At 39.6% G+C, this 18479-nt stretch overlaps 1 protein-coding gene across 5 annotated transcripts in view; it reads right to left on the bottom strand.

Annotated features, from left to right (window-relative positions):
- ndnl2 (necdin-like 2) overlaps positions 1–18479 on the bottom strand; it is a 30040-nt gene that overhangs the window by 9443 nt on the left and 2118 nt on the right. For 2 of the 5 annotated variants that reach the window (XM_061902886.1, XM_061902883.1), the window contains exons 2-6: positions 10190–10300; positions 10041–10104; positions 2692–2771; positions 2520–2614; positions 2375–2451 (exon numbers count right to left, since the gene is read on the bottom strand). In XM_061902886.1, coding sequence (XP_061758870.1) covers positions 2375–2451; positions 2520–2614; positions 2692–2771; positions 10041–10104; positions 10190–10246 — 373 coding nt within the window. In that variant the 5' untranslated portion in view covers positions 10247–10300. Of the gene's footprint in view, positions 1–2374; positions 2452–2519; positions 2615–2691; positions 2772–10040; positions 10124–10189; positions 10301–16808; positions 17175–18479 lie in introns of those variants that run through there. The other 3 variants (XM_061902884.1, XM_061902882.1, XM_061902885.1) reach the window with 3 other exon arrangements.

Below are 18479 nucleotides of genomic sequence, written 5' to 3'. Positions count from 1 at the left end.
AAGAAAATTCATTTAACGAATAAACCTACATTAAAGCATTGGTTCTAAATTATTTTCTATCATGCCCCCCAAGGGACAAAATGGTGTTCAAACCCCACCTGAAGTTAATGTGTGTCAAGATAGTGCTTTATTAATGAAAATAATATATTATTACTATTAATAAGATGCTATTACACCACTGCCTCTCACGCTCCTGTTCCCCTGCCCCACTATTTAAGAAGCGCGGCACTTGCACCTCAGGAATGGCTGAAGAAAGATAAACACAATGAATATCCTACTGGTAGCTTGTAAAAAGACCATCACTAGGAAATGGATATCCCAGTAGAGCTCAACTCTGAAGCAATGGACGGAAACCACAATGGACATGTATAGCATGGAGAAGATAACTGCCTTTATTAATCATAAATTGGAGAAATGTACTTCATACTGGGAAAACTGGGTCAATTATGTCACACCCCATAAGCCTGACTTAAAATTTTCGAATTAGTGCACTGCTTTAAAAAAAAAAATTGTTTTTAAAAATTAAAATGTCCGTATTTTTCCAGAGTATAAGTCGCACCTGCCGAAAATGCATTATAAAAAAAGGAAAAAACATATATAAGTCGCACTGAAGTATGCGTTGCATTTTTGGGGGAAATGTATTTGATAAAACCCAACACCAAGAATAGACATTTGAAAGGCAATTTAAAATAAATAGAGAATAGTGAACAACAGGCTGAATAAGTGTAAGTTATATGACGCATAAATAACCAACTGAGAAGGTGCCTGGTATGTTAACGTAACATATTATGGTAAGAGTCATTCAAATAGCTATAACATATAGAACATGCTATACGTTTACCAAACAATCTGTCACTCCTAATCGCTAAATCCCATGAGATCTTATACATCTAGTCTCTTACATGAATGAGCTAAATAATATTATTTGATGTTTTACGGTAATGTGTTAATAATTTCCACACATAAGTCGCTCTTGAGTATAAGTCGCACCCCTGGCCAAACTATGAAAAAAACTGCGACTTTTAGTCCGAAAAATACGGTACTCCCAATATGTGTGTGCATACTTACATATACATACATACATACATACATACATACATATATATATATATTTATTAAGGGTGTAAAAGTACACAAACATTTCGGTTCGGTACGTACCTCGGTTTAGGTCACGGTTCATTTTCGATACAGTAAGAAAACAACAAAATATAAATTTTTTGGTTATTTATTTACCAAATTTGTAAACAATGTCTTTATCCTTTTAACATTGGGAACACTATAATAATTCTGCCCATGTTAATCAACATTAAACTGCCTCAAGTTGTTGCTTTGATTAAATAAAATGACAAAACCATTCTTCTACATATAAAAAGTGCAACATTAAACAGTTTCAAGTCAACTCATCATGCTTAATTTATTACAGCATTTGGGAAGCCTGTAGTCGACTTTTATTACACACACGCATGCACACACACGCACGCACGCACGCACGCACGCACACTCAGCAAAATGAGCTAACGTAATGCTAAAAGCTAATTAGCGTTCACCTCAAGCCAGAACTATGAGAGAGCTGAGCTGCAGTTTAAGTTTCTAGAAGGTCAACGGGCTCATAGTGATGTTTGTAATAGTTGTGACTGGGAAGTGTTTTTTATAATTTGGGCAGTGTACGATGTCAGCTGCTCACCTGCTAAACACATATCTGCTCATCTCGATGCCGGAGCAATGACAACATGCGCTCTGAATACGCACTGCTGATTGGTTGTTACATCGCTCTGAATACGCACTGCTGATTGGCTTTGTATGTAACCAATCAGATGGTTGTGTGGGCGGGACAATGCTGGGTGCTCACTGCTCAGAGGCAGGTGCAGAGCAGCTTAGATTAGATAGTACTTTATTTATTCCGTCAGGAGAGTTCCTTCAGGAAAATTAAAATTTTCAGCATAAGATAGTTTACAAACTCGTTCGATACACCCTCGTACCGAACCGAAACCCCCGTACCGAAACGGTTCAATACAAATACACGTACCGTTACACCCCTAATATATATATATATATATATATTTAACTTATTTATTTTTTGTATATTATTAACGTATTATTTATTTCTTGCTTATTTAATTGATGTATTTGTATATACTATGTTTTTTGTTTGTTTGTTTTGCTTTTTTGGGGGGTGGTATGATGGGGATGTAAAAAGAAATACTTGTGACATTTAGGACAGACAACAGTTATATGATGTATGTGAATATGATGTAATGGATAGAAATGTCTGATGCTGGATGTCAATTAAAAAAAAAGAAGTGCTGCATTAAACAGGTAGTTTGAAACTGGCTCACAGTCTGTCTAAAATGGACAAATTGAGACAGCCGCTCACCTTCTCTGACCACGCCCCCTTTCATGAAGATGACGCTCAGGATCAAAAAGAGCAGTCCTGTCTTTGGGTTGGCGGACCTGCGACGACCACGCGGTACAAATGTGAGACGTCTTTCACAGAAGAAAAGTGTCCTCTGAGGACTCACCTGAGAGACGGGCCTCCGGCTGCAGCTTCCAATTTGTTGATGAGGATGTACAAGTGAGTTTTGGTGTCAATTTCAACCAGCTTCAGACCAAAAACCTGATGGAAGCGGGAGGGAAGAAAAGGCAGGGTTATCTTGCTGACGGCGTTCACGCGTCGTCACAGGCGGGACAAACCTGGTCCAAGGTGTGTGCCGCTCGCCTCATTATCTCTGGGTAGATGTTTCGGTTCTCTTTGATGACATTTTTGATCAGGTCTGTAAACACACATTATTAAAGTACATCCACATGGCAGACAAGCTGCCGCCGCTCCAGACTTTGGCGCACGTATTGCTAACTAAGTATTTAATTAGTGGTGCATCCTTAGTAGAGATGCGCGGTTTGCGGTCTCATCCGCGGAATCCGCGGATAAACCGCGGGTCGGGCGGGTGACATGACGAAAAAATAGATTTTAATTAGATTCGGGCGGGTGGCGAATGAATCATTCGGAAATATTTGATATACATGGTTCGGGGATCAGTTTCCTTTACCATTCAAAGAGCCATTTAGGACTCGTGTCACAAAGCGAAGAAGACAATAGGAGACGCAAACATGCTTTAGAATGACTGCCGGCAGTCAATCAATCAATCAATCAATCAATGTTTACTTATATAGCCCTAAATCACTAGTGTCTCAAAGGGCTGCACAAACCACCACGACATCCTCGGTAGGCCCACATAAGGGCAAGGAAAACTCACACCCAGTGGGACATCGGTGACAATAATGATCCAGTGGGACGTCTGTGACAATAATGATTATGAGAACCTTAGAGAGGAGGAAAGCAATGGATGTCGAGCGGGTCTAACATGATACTGTGAAAGTTCAATCCACAATGGATCCAACACAGTCGCGAGAGTCCAGTCCAAAGCGGGTCCAACTCAGCAGCGAGAGTCCCGTTCACAGCGGAGCCAGCAGGAAACCATCCCAAGCGGAGGCGGATCAGCAGCGCAGAGATGTCGAGGCGGATCAGCAGCGCAGAGATGTCCCCAGCCGATACACAGGCAAGCAGTACATGGCCACCGGATCGGACCGGACCCCCTCCACAGGGGAGAGTGGGACATAGAAGAAAAAGAAAAGAAACAGCAGATCAACTGGTCTAAAAAGGGAGTCTATTTAAAGGCTACAGTATACAAATGAGTTTTAAGGTGAGACTTAAATGCTTCTACTGAGGTGGCATCTCGAACTGTTACCGGGAGGGCATTCCAGAGTACTGGAGCCCGAACGGAAAACGCTCTATAGCCCGCAGACTTTTTTTGGGCTTTGGGAATCACTAACAAGCCGGAATCCTTTGAACGCAGATTTCTTGCCGGGACATATGGTACAATACAATCGGCAAGATAGGATGGAGCTAGACCGTGTAGTATTTTATACGTAAGTAGTAAAACCTTAAAGTCACATCTTAAGTGCACAGGAAGCCAGTGCAGGTGAGCCAGTACAGGCGTAATGTGATCAAACTTTCTTGTTCTTGTCAAAAGTCTAGCAGCCGCATTTTGTACCAACTGTAATCTTTTAATGCTAGACATGGGGAGACCCGAAAATAATACGTTACAGTAGTCGAGGCGAGACGTAACAAACGCATGGATAATGATCTCAGCGTCCTTAGTGGACAGAATGGAGCGAATTTTAGCGATATTACGGAGATGAAAGAAGGCCGTTTTAGTAACGCTTTTAATGTGTGCCTCAAAGGAGAGAGTTGGGTCGAAGATAATACCCAGATTCTTTACCGTGTCGCCTTGTTTAATTGTTTGGTTGTCAAATGTTAGAGTTGTATTATTAAATAGAGTTCGGTGTCTAGCAGGACCGATAATCAGCATTTCCGTTTTTTTGGCATTGAGTTGCAAAAAGTTAGCGGACATCCATTGTTTAATTTCATTAAGACACGCCTCCAGCTGACTACAATCCGGCGTGTTGGTCAGCTTTAGGGGCATGTAGAGTTGGGTGTCATCAGCATAACAGTGAAAGCTAACACCGTATTTGCGTATGATGTCACCTAGCGGCAGCATGTAGATGCTGAAGAGTGCAGGGCCAAGGACCGAACCCTGGGGAACTCCACACGTTACCTTAACGTAGTCCGAGGTCACATTGTTATGGGAGACACACTGCATCCTATCAGTAAGATAAGAGTTAAACCAAGACAGGGCTAAGTCTGACATACCAATTCGTGTTTTGATACGTTCTAATAAAATATTATGATCGACGGTATCGAAAGCAGCGCTAAGATCGAGGAGCAGCAACATAGATGACGCGTCAGAATCCATCGTTAGCAATAGATCATTAGTCATTTTTGCGAGGGCTGTCTCCGTCGAGTGATTTGCCCTGAAACCGGATTGAAAGGTTTCACATAGATTGTTAGACGCTAAGTGTTCATTTAACTGCTCCGCAACAATTTTTTCGAGGATTTTTGAAATAAAGGGAAGGTGAGACACCGGTCGGTAGTTTACCATGAGGTCAGGATCGAGGTTAGGTCTTTTAAGAAGAGGATGAATAACCGCTTTTTTGAATGCTAGGGGAACAGTGCCCGAGGAAAGTGATAAGTTTATAATATTTAGCACTGATGGACCTAATAATACAAAGAGCTCCTTGATCAGTTTCCCAGGAAGAGGGTCTAGTAAACATGTTGTTTGTTTTATTCCATTTACACGTTGTAACAATTCCTCTAATGTTATTTCCTCAAAACGAGAGAAACTATTTTGGAGGGCAGTATCCGCCGTATATACAATCGTGTCAGTGTTAATAGAACCCCGTTGTAGCTGGGACGCATTGTCTTTTTTGTCGCCTACTACAGCAAGTACGATCTGCTTGTCAGCCCAGCAACAAGTTGTGTGTGGCTTCCACAGACACATGCACACGACTGCAAGGCATACTGGGTGACACAGAGTACACTAATGGTTGAGATATAAACCATTTTAACACTCATAGTAATATGCGCCACGCTGTGAAGCCACACCAAACAAGAATGACAAAAACATTTCGGGAGAACATCCTCCCAGTAACGCAACACAATAAATACCCAGAATCCTTTGCATCCATGAGAATTCCTGACTATTTTATACACCCCGCTAGCAGCAAACCCCCCCCGTGCGCCGGTAAGGTGGGCGGGGTTGGGGGCGCAGGAGTGTAAAATATATTCAGGAAGTCTCACGGATGCAAAGGATTATGGGTATTTGTTGTGTTGCGTTTATGTTGTGTTACTGTGAGGATGTTCTCCCGAAATGTGTTTGTCATTCTTGTTTGTTGTGGCTTCACAGTGTAGCACATATTAAAGTGTTAAAGTTGTTTATATCACAACCATCAGTGTACTCTGTATCACCCAGTATGCCTTTCAATCTTGTACGTGTGATTGCGGAAGCTGCATACAACATGTTGCTGGACTAACATTCGGTTTGTACATGTTGAAGGTGTCAAAGGCAATGGCTTCACAGCACGCCCTTATTCTTGTTATCAGGATGAACACCATTGGATATTCACGAGAACGTTAGCGGTTCCCATTCTCTTCTTTACTCTGTGAAACGGGTTTAAATAGCTCTTTGAGTGGTAAAGGTGGCCGACCTCTGATGTATTTCAACGGGCGGGTAGCGGGCGGTTGCGGTTCTGATAAAATGTTGGTTCGGGTGGACGGCGGGTGGATGACGACTTTGGTGATGCGGTTGCGGATGAGATAATTGCCGCGCATCTCTAATCCTTAGTCAATAATGCACAAATAATAGGCTACATTTAGTCATCCACACATTAGACATGTGAGCATTCTTTGAGAAAAACTGACGAAAAAAAAGGAGAATTTCTATCGGTACCAGTGCTGCCACGCAAGCACCGAAAGAAAATGTTAAAAATTAAGACTACATTTCCAACTGTTGGGTGCATTTCTACACTATATTTTACCTTTAGATGTATCATCAACCAACATCTTCTGGCTGTCTTTTTTACCCTAACATGTCCCATGTTATGTACCACAGATTTTCACGTTTTTTAGTATTTATAATTGAAAATGTAATGTAAAATTCTATAGCATGCATGCAAGGAACTCAAAAAATGTTTCCCATTGGCAACTCTATCCTCTAGTCATGCCGCCTTGGGTAGTATAATTTCCCGTATTGTGACCTCTGTTTACATTTGTCATGTCAGAAATATTACCTTCTCGCTGGCTACTAATAAATGCTCTAGATCAGTGCTTCTCAACCTTTTTTCAGTGATGTACCCCCTGTGAAATTTGTTTTAATTCAAGTACCCCCTAATAAGCATTTTTGTTTGAAAAAAAAAAGATAAAGAAGTAAAATACAGCACTATGTCATCAGTTTCAGATTTATTAAATTGTATAACAGTGCAAAATATTGCTCATTTGTAGTAGTCTTTCTTGAACTATTTGGAAAAAAAGATATAAAAGTAACTAAAAACTTGTTGAAAAATAAACAAGTGATTCAATTATAAAGATTTCTACCCATAGAAGTAATCATCAACTTAAAGTGCCCTCTTTGGGGATTGTAATAGAGATCCATCTGGATTCATGAACTTAATTGTAAACATTTCTTCACAACAAAAAAAAATCTATAACATCAATAATTATGGAATATGTCCACAAAAAATCTGACTGTCAAAACAGAAAATTGCATTGTTGCATTTCTTTTCACAGTTTATGAACTTACATTCATACTTTGTCGAAGTATTATTCAATAAATATATTTATAAAGGATTTTTGAATTGTTGCTATTTTTAAAAAATCTCACGTAGCCCTTGGGATACCTTCAAGTACCCCCAGGGGTACGCATACCCCCATTTGAGAACCACTGCTCTAGATTATAGAGGTGTGTCAAACTCGTTTTAATTGAGGGTCATATCGCGGTTCTGTTTTCCCTTAGAGGGCCACTTCTAACAGTATATTATTACACAATTGCCTATGCATTTGATGACTTTTTTTTATGTACAATGTAAACAAATTGTAGATTTTACATTAAAAAATGACAGGTCAGTCGCAAAAATTTGACAGTAAAATTTACAGTTTTTTCAGCATGGTACTGTAAATAGAAAAAACAGTACCAATGTTTTTCAAAGCACAAAACTGGCAGTTCAGTTGATAGAATTTTACTATAAAATGTACTGTTCTTTTACTGTAAAAATAAAACTGCATTTTTAAAGTAAAATTCTGGCAAATTAGCTGCTGGATTTTACCATAAACACAACTGTAGATTTTACTGTGTACCATTGTGAATAGCAAAACAGTACCACCCCTTTTTTACAGTAAAAAAACTGGCAGCTCAGTTGCCAGCATTTTATGGTCAAAGTAACAGTGGTAGTGTTTTTCCATGTACAGTAAAATGCTGTAAAACTACCACAAATTTCATAAAGTCGCTGTAAAATCTATTTATAAAATTTGACAATTTGATAAATAACTTGCTTTGAAATTATAAGTCAAGCAGATGAAAAGTATTTATTTGTAGTTTAACAAAAAAAATGCTGGAATCAAGTTGAATGTATGATCATATATTAGTGACATTTGAATGTTTATGTTTCAAAAATATGTGATTGCATTGAATACGTGTATTTTTTCTGTCAAAATGGAAAAAAGGAATACATTTAGTAAGAAAATATAAAGTACTTTAATGACGCATATCATACCCAGGCTTTCGAGGGCCAGATCTGTCCCCAGGGCCTTGAGTTCGACACCTGTGCTATGGAACTACAACTGCTTCGGAAGTGACTGTGTTCGGATTGTAATCTTCCCAATATGATTAGCAGCAAAGTAGAAAGCTGTCAATGTTGTGGCTGGGAGATCAAATACAGGCGACAACAGTGCAACGTATACGCAAGGAGAACGACGCGTACCTGCATCTGAGAAGAGCATTGACAAATGTTTGTTTAGATCCTTTTTGTTACTATTATAGTGGGTTTACATAATTCACCCACAGAACTTTTGTTATTGTAAGAGATTTCCGGTTGGTCGAGATTTCACGGGACAGATTTTCTGTGTTGTTGCGCTGACAATCAAATCAACTTTATTTATAAAACACATTTAAAATTTACCAAAGGGGTAGCCAAAGTGCTGTACAATAGGCAGGTTAAAGCAGCGGTTCTCAAATGGGGGTACCCGTTCCCCCGGGGGTACTTGAAGGTATGCCAAGGGGTACGTGAGATTTTCTAAAAATATTCTAAAAAAAAAAAGCAACAATTCAAAAATACTTTATAAATATATTTATTGAATAAGACTTCAACAAAATATGAATGTAAGTTCATGAACTGTGAAAAGAAATGCAACAATGCAATATTCAGATTTGACAGCTAGATTTTTTATGGACATGTTCCATGAATATTGATGTTAAAGATTTCTTTTTTTGTGAAGAAATGTTTAGAATTAAGTTCATGAATCCAGGTGGATCTCTATTACAATCCCCAAAAAGGGCAATTTAAGCTGATGATTACTTAAATGTGTGAAAATCTTTATTTATAATTGAATCACTTGTTTATTTTTCAACAAGTCTTTAGTTATTTTTATATCTTTTTTTCCAAATAGTTCAAGAAAGACCACTACAAATGAGCAATATTTTGCACTGTTATACAATTTAATAAATCAGAAACTGATGACATAGTGCTTTATTTTACTACTTTATCTCCCTTTTTTCAACCAAAAATGCTTTGCTCTGATTAAGGGGGTACCTGAATTAAAAAAATGTTCACAGAGGGTACATCACTGAAAACACAAAACAACACAAACAGAGCACGATAAAAAATAAGTAAATAAATCTATGAAACATAGAAACAGGTTCACGTAAATAGTCACATATGTATAGAGAATGCCCGAGTGCTGATAAAACCAAGTCTGAATGTCATTAAAGCTCCATCTTTGGACACTCCTTCAACTTCCGTCCTTACACGCTAGAAAATGTCATTAAAAAAGCGCGGAAGTGATAATTTGACGCAAAAAAAATGATAAATGATAAATGGGTAGTACTTGTATAGCGCTTTTCTACCTTCAAAGTACTCAAAGCGCTTTGACACTACTTCCACATTTACCCATTCACACACACATTCACACACTGATGGAGGGAGCTGCCATGCAAGGCGCCAACCAGCACCCATCAGGAGCAAGGGTGAAGTGTCTTGCTCAGGACACAATGGACGTGACGAGGTTGGTACTAGGTGGGAATTGAAACAGGGACCCTCGGGTTGCGCACGGCCTCTCTTCCACTGCGCCACGCTGTCCCTAATGCTTAATAATGCGGACATTTCACATGTCTTATTATATGACTTTTTGGTTTCACTTTAAAAAAATGTTTTTATATTAATTTAAGGTTTGGTGGCTTTAATTTTGCCATGGCGGGACACCCCACTCAATTATATGTAGGGGAAACCCTGCTGCATGTAGAACATTTGACCCGACTACCCAATACAAAAGTGCAATAAAGTAAATCAAAGCATATCAAATATTGTTGCAACCTGCTGGAAATCAGGTTTACTGCAGGAAGACTTCTGGAAAACAGAAAAAAGTAAAATTTTACCTCCTCTACGTATAGGAATCTTCTTCTGATCCTTCACCAAGAAATACTGAACCACCTCAACTGTCTGAAAGACAGGCAGACATCTTTTTTTTTGTCAAACACTTTCACTGTCTTTTAAATGTGATGAACGTGGATCATTTCTGTTGTACCTTTTGGTTAACCTGGGAAGGTGAGAGCTTCTCCAGACCTTTCTGGACCTGGGACATGCTTGGCTGAGTGAATGTCGCATCCTCATCCCCCCTCAAAGCACCGCTGAGTCTCTGCAAGGGGAGGAAGAAAGATAAGGTCAGATAAACTTAATCACAGGCTTTAAATGTTTACTTTTTCAAAGGTCAAGGCAAGTGTTGCCTTAAAGTAGGGCTGATGTTTTAGGGCACCAGGCAAGTTAGAAGGACACCAAGGCAAACATTTTCTTTTGAGGGAGGGGTTCCAAAGCATGCATGCATGATTGAGGGAGAGTTTTTTTTAATATTGTATTCATGTTTTTAAGTTAAGTCTTCAGGTCATCAAAAAGGGTGGAAGAGGGCAAGATTTTACACTCACCCTCCAGTCAAAGGGAGCACAGTCAAAGAATGCATGAGTTTGCAGTGATCACTTCGTTAAAAGGTTTGTTTGATATACTTTTAACGTGTACCGTTTCCCATTTAAGTATTATCTTGATATTATTTTTATTTCTTAAATGTTTCGAAAAGCACCAATTAGGCAAGTCTAAATAAAAGAAAGCACCTAAAAACAATTGAGTTTTTACCAAAGACAACAATCATAAAGGAATCTTTCAGCACATACACAATGTTGACATCTATAGTTATATTTTGATAAAGACGGGGAAAAACAAGCTACTGGAAAACGGCGCTTGCAACAGCAACAAACATGGCAGTAGACGCAAAGTAAATCATGAAATGCAACCTTAACCAAGCAAAAACTATGCATATTTAGCCAGGAGAGTTTTAATACGAATTTCCTTGACCCAGCTACATACAAAGATGTTGTAGACCTCCATGCTTTCCCAAGTTTCCATCTGTTTTGTCATGGAGAATAAACAAGAACGTTTTAATGTAGACACATAGAATCATCATACTGCTGTGATTATATGCATCAGGTGTTAATTCAAGGCTAAGGCAAAATATCGAGATATATATAGTGTATCGTGACATGGCTTAAAAATATTGAGATATTAATAAAAGGCCATATCGCCCAGCCCTAATATGTAGTATATAACTCATTTGAAACAGAACAAAATATAACGTAGATTTACTTGTTTACTAAAATAAGCAGCCATAATCATTATAAAATGTTCCATAAACATCATATTACGCCTATACTGGCTCACCTGCACTGGCTTCCTGTGCATTTAAAAACAGGGGTCGGGAACCTTTTTGGCTGAGAGAGCCATGAAAGCTAAATATTTTAAAATGTATATCCGTAAGAGCCATATAATATTTTTTAACGCCAAAATACAACAAAAGTAAGACCAACATTTCTAAAGTCTCTTATTCTTTTTAATAACATTTTTATTCTGAGGTTAACCAATAATAATTAAAATACTTCTTACCATTAATGCTAGTTCATGAACAGGTATGGTAGAAAATCATGCATATACCTGTATTATCACAACTTTTATGCTTAAGGGCCGTTGCTATAATTATTGTCAATTGTGCTGAAGTGGTATTTGTCTTTGTCTGTGCAAAACTGGCAATCCAAAAGATTGCAAGCTAGTCTGGTATTAGTGTCCAGGTACGGCCTGCTAACTGCGAAGGCCGGACACCGCCGTGACGCAGACAGAGCAGAGAGACAAGGCGATATCACCAGCGTCAACACGTATGCATTTTTGTATAGTCATATATTGTGTCTAACTGGAGTTGTCGAGATTACCTCCTTCCCTCAGCGACAGCTTCAGTGATGTAAACAGGGACCTCCCAAATAGAGGAAGCACACAGGCTGGACAATTAGAACGTAGTTTGGATCTGTAACTAGAATACAGCCCAAAACACGTCTCCTCATTGAGCCAAATTGAACTCTGTCTCTGCATGATTCCTTGCTTCTCGTCTGTTTAATAGATTGCATCAGTGTTTGAACCTGACGGATTACCAGCAGATACAATGTAGAAATGTAGGCTAAGATTTATCTGAGGGCCAGATGCAGTCATCAAAAGAGCCGCATGTGGCTTGAGAGCCATAGGTTCCGTGTACCCCTGACTTAAGATGTGACTAAGGTTTTACTACTTACGTATAAAATACTACACGGTCTAGCTCCAGCCTATTTTGCCGATAGTATTGTACCATATGTCCCGGCAAGAAATCTGCGTTCAAAGAACTATGGCTTATTAGTGATTCCCAGAGCCCAAAAAAAGTCTGCGGGCTATAGAGTGTTTTTATTCGGGCTCCGGTACTCTGGAATGCCCTCCCGGTAACAGTTTGAGATGCCACCTCAGTAGAAGCATTTAAGTCCCATCTTAAAACTCATTTGTATACTCTAGCCAACAAATAGACCTCCTTTTTAGACCAGTTGGTCTGCCGTTTCTTTTCTTTTCTCCTCTGCCCCCCTCTCCCTTGTGGAGGGGAGGGGGGCTACAGGTCCGGTGGCCATGGATGAAGTGATGGCTGTCCAGAGTCGGGACCCGGGGTAGACCGCTCGCCTGTGCATCGGTTGGGGACATCTTTGCATTGCTGAGCCGTCTCCGCTCGGGATGGTCTTCCGCTGGCCCCACTATGGACTGGACTCTCACTATCATGTTAGATCTACTATGGACTGGACTTTCACAATATTATGCTAGACCCACTCGACGTCCATTGCATCCGGTCTCCCCTAGAGGGGGGTGGGTAACCCACATCTGCGTTCCTCTCCAAGGTTTCTCATAGTCATTCACATTGACATCCCACTGGGTTGTGAGTTTTTCCTTGCCCTTATGTAGGCTCTGCACCGAGGATGTCGTTGTGGCTTGTGCAGCCCTTTGAGACACTTGTGATTTAGGGCTATATAAGTAAAAATGTATTGATGATATTCATTAGCATTTATTTGTGAGCCATTTAACAACAATTACTCAAATGTAACAAGATGAAAATAATAATGAATAGCATTACAATGTATTTTGTCCAACTGTTACAGTAAAATAAAGGTAATAAGGTATTTCCTTAAATTGCCGCAGGGCATATAGTATGCGCCTGCGTTGAATTAGTGCCGGGTCAAACTCGCTTCCCAAAATAATTAGCGCATGCTTAGTATTACCGCCTGGTCAAACTCGTGACGTCACGAATGACACTTCCCTGTCATCATTTTCAAAAAGGAGGAGGCAGATTTTAATACCGGTAATTTGAAATTGCATAAAGGGAAGAAGATTAAGAGTTATTCAGTAGGATTTAAGGTCCAAGCTTACATCACACTCAAATTTTTACTACATACCTTTGGTAGGTGCCGGAGTGAGAAGACGTTTTAAAATAATTAGTGCATGCTTACTTTTACCACATGCCTTTGGTAAGCGCAGGAGTGAGATGAGGTTTTAAATTAATTAGCACCCCGGCGGCAATTCAAGAAAATACGGTAGTTCAAAAGAAGTCAATAACTATTGGCTATTGGCTCTTATTCAAATTTTGATGTATGTCCCAGAATTCATTGCTGTTTTACACCACGTGACTTCACGAATGGTTCAACCAAAAATAATTTTCAAAGTGGAATATTTCATGTGACGTAATCATGGTTGTAGCATCCCGGAAAGGTTAGTGCTGCAAGGGGTTCTGGGCATTTGTTTTTTTGTGTTACGGTGCAGATGTTCTCCCGAAATGTGTTTGTCATTCTTGTTCGGTGTGGGTTCACAGTGTGGCGCATATTTGTAACGGTGTTAAAGTTGTTTATACGGCCACCCTCAGTGTGACCTGTTTGGCTGTTGATCAAACACGCCTTGATTAACACTCAACCCACGACCTTCACAATTTGTTTTGTTTTTAAAGACCTACTGAAACCTACTACTACCGACCACGCAGTGTGATAGTTTATATATCAATGATGTAATCTTAACATTGCAACACATGCCAATACGGCCGGTTTAGTATACTAAATTGCAATTTTAAATTTCCCGCTAAGTATCCTGTTGAAAACGTCGCGGAATGACGACGCGTGCGCGTGACGTCACCGGTTGTAGCGGACATGTTCTTCTAGCACCGACCCCGGCTAAAAGTCGTCTGCTTTACCCGCATAATTACACAGCATTCTGGACATCTGTGTTGCTGAATCTTTTGCAATTCCTTCAAGTAATAATGGAGACGTCAAAGAAGAATGCAGTTGGTGGAAAGCTGTGGATTGCAGCTGCCGTTAGCAAAACAAACACAGCCGGTGTTTGTTTGTTGTGAAGCTTTAATATGGAACAGAGCGGTCAAGCGAACATGTTTCTCTAAGTCAACCAGCAACTATTTGGATGGGAAAATTGTGATTTTAAGTTGGCTCTTACAGTAGACTTGAGTGGATTATGCGACCTTCTGCAGCAGCTGTCAAACAGGCAGCTGTGATCTTGGCTCCTCCATTTTCTCTCTGAGACACTGGCGGTCACCGCAGCCCTCCGACTTTCAGGTATGACTTTATAATCTCACTAAAACACTATTAACACAATAAGCAGATATGGGATTTTCCAGAAATATCCTAGTAAATGTGTCTAATAACATCTGAATCACTCCCACTGCCGTCGCCTGGGAGCCGTCACCTTTTCTTTTTTTTAGTGCTTCAGTTTAACTTTCCTTATCCACGAATCTTTCATCCTCGCTCAAATTAACGGGGAAGTCGTTGCTTTCTGGGCCGGAATCGCTCTTGCTGCTGGTGGCTATGATTATAAACAATGTGAGGATGTGAGGAGTGCAACAACCAGTGACGTCACGCGCACATGGTCTGCTACTTCTGGTACAGGCAAGGCTTTTTTATTAGCCACCAAAACTTGTGAACTTTATCGTCGATGTTCTCTACTAAATCCTTTAACCTTCGTCTTGTTAGGGTCGGCACCGACCCGTTTTAGTTTTTAAATGCATAAAATAACCATATAAATTAATTTTTTTGCATCAAAGCTTTTTCACTTTGTCAAGAACCTCTATTTCAACAAATCAAAACATGTGTTTGGTTTTTCACTAAATTATAAAATGCTCTGGATGAAATTATGACCTTGGTGTTGTTAGGGTCGGTTTCGACCCTGTTATAAAAATAAGATTATCAAGCAATAATTAGAGCCAAAACTGAACACACTGACAGCCAGCTCCTCTCCCAATCATGTGAGATTTAGGGGATTCTCATTTTACCTTGTTATCCAGTACTAAAAAAACAAAGACTGGCATGGGCAGACATGTGAGGTCAATTCAGTCTCGAAATTATTAAAATGAAAAAATAAATAAAACAAATAAGAGATAAGATAAGATATACGTTTTAATACCCCCCAGTAATAGTCAGGTAACACAACAACCTTTTATTTATTTATAAGATTATTTTAAAGTTAATTTTACCATTTTTAAATGGAAATCGAGGGGTATACTGGCAAAAAAAAGGCCCAATGGCCTCATTCCAAAAATATTAAAACTAAGGATGCACCAATTAATCGGTAACCGAATATATTCGGCCGAATATGGCAAAAAAAGCCACATTCGGCCTTCGGTGGAATGAGTTAAAAACAAGGCCGAATAGTGGCATGTGATGCAAGTTTTTGACGCGGTGACGCAATCAACCTACGTGCAGTGACGCGGTGACGTTGGGATATGTTGTGTACCTGTATAAGTGTATGAGGTTACAAGCACACACTTATTGAGATTTAGTGGGGCCTCTGTTTACATTATTAGCCTGTTGTGTAGGCTACCTGTATAAGTGTAAGAGGTTACAAGCACACACTTAATTGAGATTTACTTAAGCCTTCTGTTTACATTATTAGCATATCTACTGTGGCTAAGCAGACTTTTGCCAAAAGGACAATAATTCATTTGTTGTGGGTTTATCCACTTTAATGCACTTTTTTTTTTTTTGGAAGGCATGTTTTGTTTGAAGGCCTAATATAAATGAAAAACTGTGCTTTTTTTGAAAAGCAAAGACTACTGCAATATTAAAAAAATGCCAATATTCAATAAAAGAAGACTTTATTTGAAAAACATGTCTAAATATTTATTCTAGGCTATTTATGCAATATTAAAAAAATTGTGAAAAACTGCATTCATTATTCGGTATTCGGCCTTTGGCCAAGGGTTTAAATTTTATTCGGCTTCGGCCACAAATTTTCATTTCGGTGCATCCCTAATTAAAACCAATATTTTCATGGATAAGTAAGCCTAACAAGGTCACCAAGAGACGAGAAACAATTTGGATGATAGATAATCGTGTATTTTACAGCTGATTTAAGACATGGGTCAAAACCGACCCGTTAACATCAGAGATGGTAACAGAAAGCTAACACAAGAGGAAGGTTAAGCAAAAATATGGCAATATCACGAAATGATCAAGTATGACACATAGAATGGACCTGCTATCCCCGTTTGAATAAGAACATTTCATCTCAGTAGGCTTTTAAGAGACCCCGCCCAGACAGTCCCGCAAAAGAGGACATGTCCGGGGTAAAAGAGGATGCATGGTCAGCCTACTCAGTATCGATACCCAACATCAACATTTCCATCCATCCATTCCCTACCGCTTAGTCCCTTTTGGGGTCGCTGGCGCCTATCTCAGCTACAATCAGGCGTAAGGCGGGGTACACCCTGGACAAGTCGCCCACTCAACATTTCAATAGCTCCAAAAGATGAAGAAGACAGACTTTACCTTGCCCTGCGAGGACCTCTGAGAGCTGGACGGTCGTTTCTTCTGCGACATGCCGGCTTGGAAATGACACACTTAATCGGGAAAAGTGTCGATAAAGGCGAGGGTTTTATGCTAGCTGGAAGTTAGCCGGCGGGAGCCAACTGGTGAGAAGGCGCTTTTTACGCCAACGTCGCAATGTATTGTTTTACTCGCCTTGCGTCCTACATCTCACCCACAAAAGCGAACAAGAGGCGAGAAATGACTGTTCGGACGCAAACATAAACTAGACGTAGAAATATAATCCTGCCGTGGGAGATAAATTCCCGCTGTGGCGATTTGAGACGCCTGCGTGGTAAATCTCTTCGGATTTAAATAGTTGCTCCACTGCTTCCGGTGCTCATCAGCGCCAACTGCTGGTGTGGAGCATAGACATGTTATACAGTTGTGATCAAAATTATTCAACCCCCGCACAATTTTGGTGTTTTAGCAAGTTGGACATTTATCCCGTATTTTGTTTACAGTCATATCAAATAAAGATGTGTCAAATAGACAAATGCAACTTAAATTGTAACACTGTATTTTACAAAATACCAAAAAAGGACATTTTTCTTAATATCTCATTGACAAAATGATTCAACCCCCTAGTTACATGCATCTTTAGTACTTAGTAGAACACCCCTTGGCAGTAATGACATCCTTCAAACGTGATACATAACCGGACATAAGCTTCTTGCAACCATCTACAGGTATTTTAGCCCATTCCTCTTGGCCATGGGTGTCAAACTCTCAAACTCTGGCCGTGTAATTTAATTTGGCCCTTGAGGCAATATCAATTTAGCATTAGAGCTGGCCCGCTGGTGTTATACAGCATTCACCGCTAATACTCATACTTGCAAACCCTCCTAATTTTCCCGATAGACTCCCGAAGTTCAGTGCCCCTCCCGAAAATCTCCCGGGGCAACCATTCTCCTGAATTTCTACCGATTTCCACCTGGACAACTATATTGGGGGCGTGCATTTAAGGCACTGCCTTTAGCGTTCTCTACAACCTGTCATCACGTCCGCTTTTCCTCCACACTAACAGCGTGTCACATAATATTTGTGGCTTTTACACACACATGCACAAGTGAATGCAAGGTATACTTGGTCAACAGCCATACAGGTCACACTGAGGGTGGCCATATAAACACCTTTAGCACTGTTACAAATATGCGCCACACTGTGAACCCACACCAAATAAGAATGACAAACACATTTTGGGTGAACATCCGCACCATAACACAACAGAACAAATACCCAGAACCCCTTGCAGCACTAACTCTTCCGGGAAACGTCCAGCAAACTGACCAATAATTAACATTTTATTCATGCATTTTCTCTTGCTACTTCAAGGCTTGAATGTTTGGTTCATTCATTATTGTTATTTTATTTTCAAATGTATTATTAGCCTGTGGAAAAAATGTGATATTTACCTAGGGAGATTGCAAATAGAAAAAAGATATAACATTTTTATTTAGATTTTATTTGATATGCCATTGATATTCTTTTAATTATTACTATTATTATTTTAAACTGGATTTTGCATGTCACTAAAGTTATATAAGCCTTGCTTGTTCAATATTTAATGCAAAACTTGTTGGGGTCCCTATTAAAAGGTTAATTTGTTCAACCTTGGCCCGTGGCTTTGTTCCG

The sequence above is a fragment of the Nerophis ophidion genome, linkage group LG06 (genome assembly GCF_033978795.1).
Source record: "Nerophis ophidion isolate RoL-2023_Sa linkage group LG06, RoL_Noph_v1.0, whole genome shotgun sequence".
In the NCBI taxonomy this organism is placed as follows: domain Eukaryota; kingdom Metazoa; phylum Chordata; class Actinopteri; order Syngnathiformes; family Syngnathidae; genus Nerophis; species Nerophis ophidion.
This window is presented reverse-complemented; position numbering and strand designations above follow the sequence as displayed.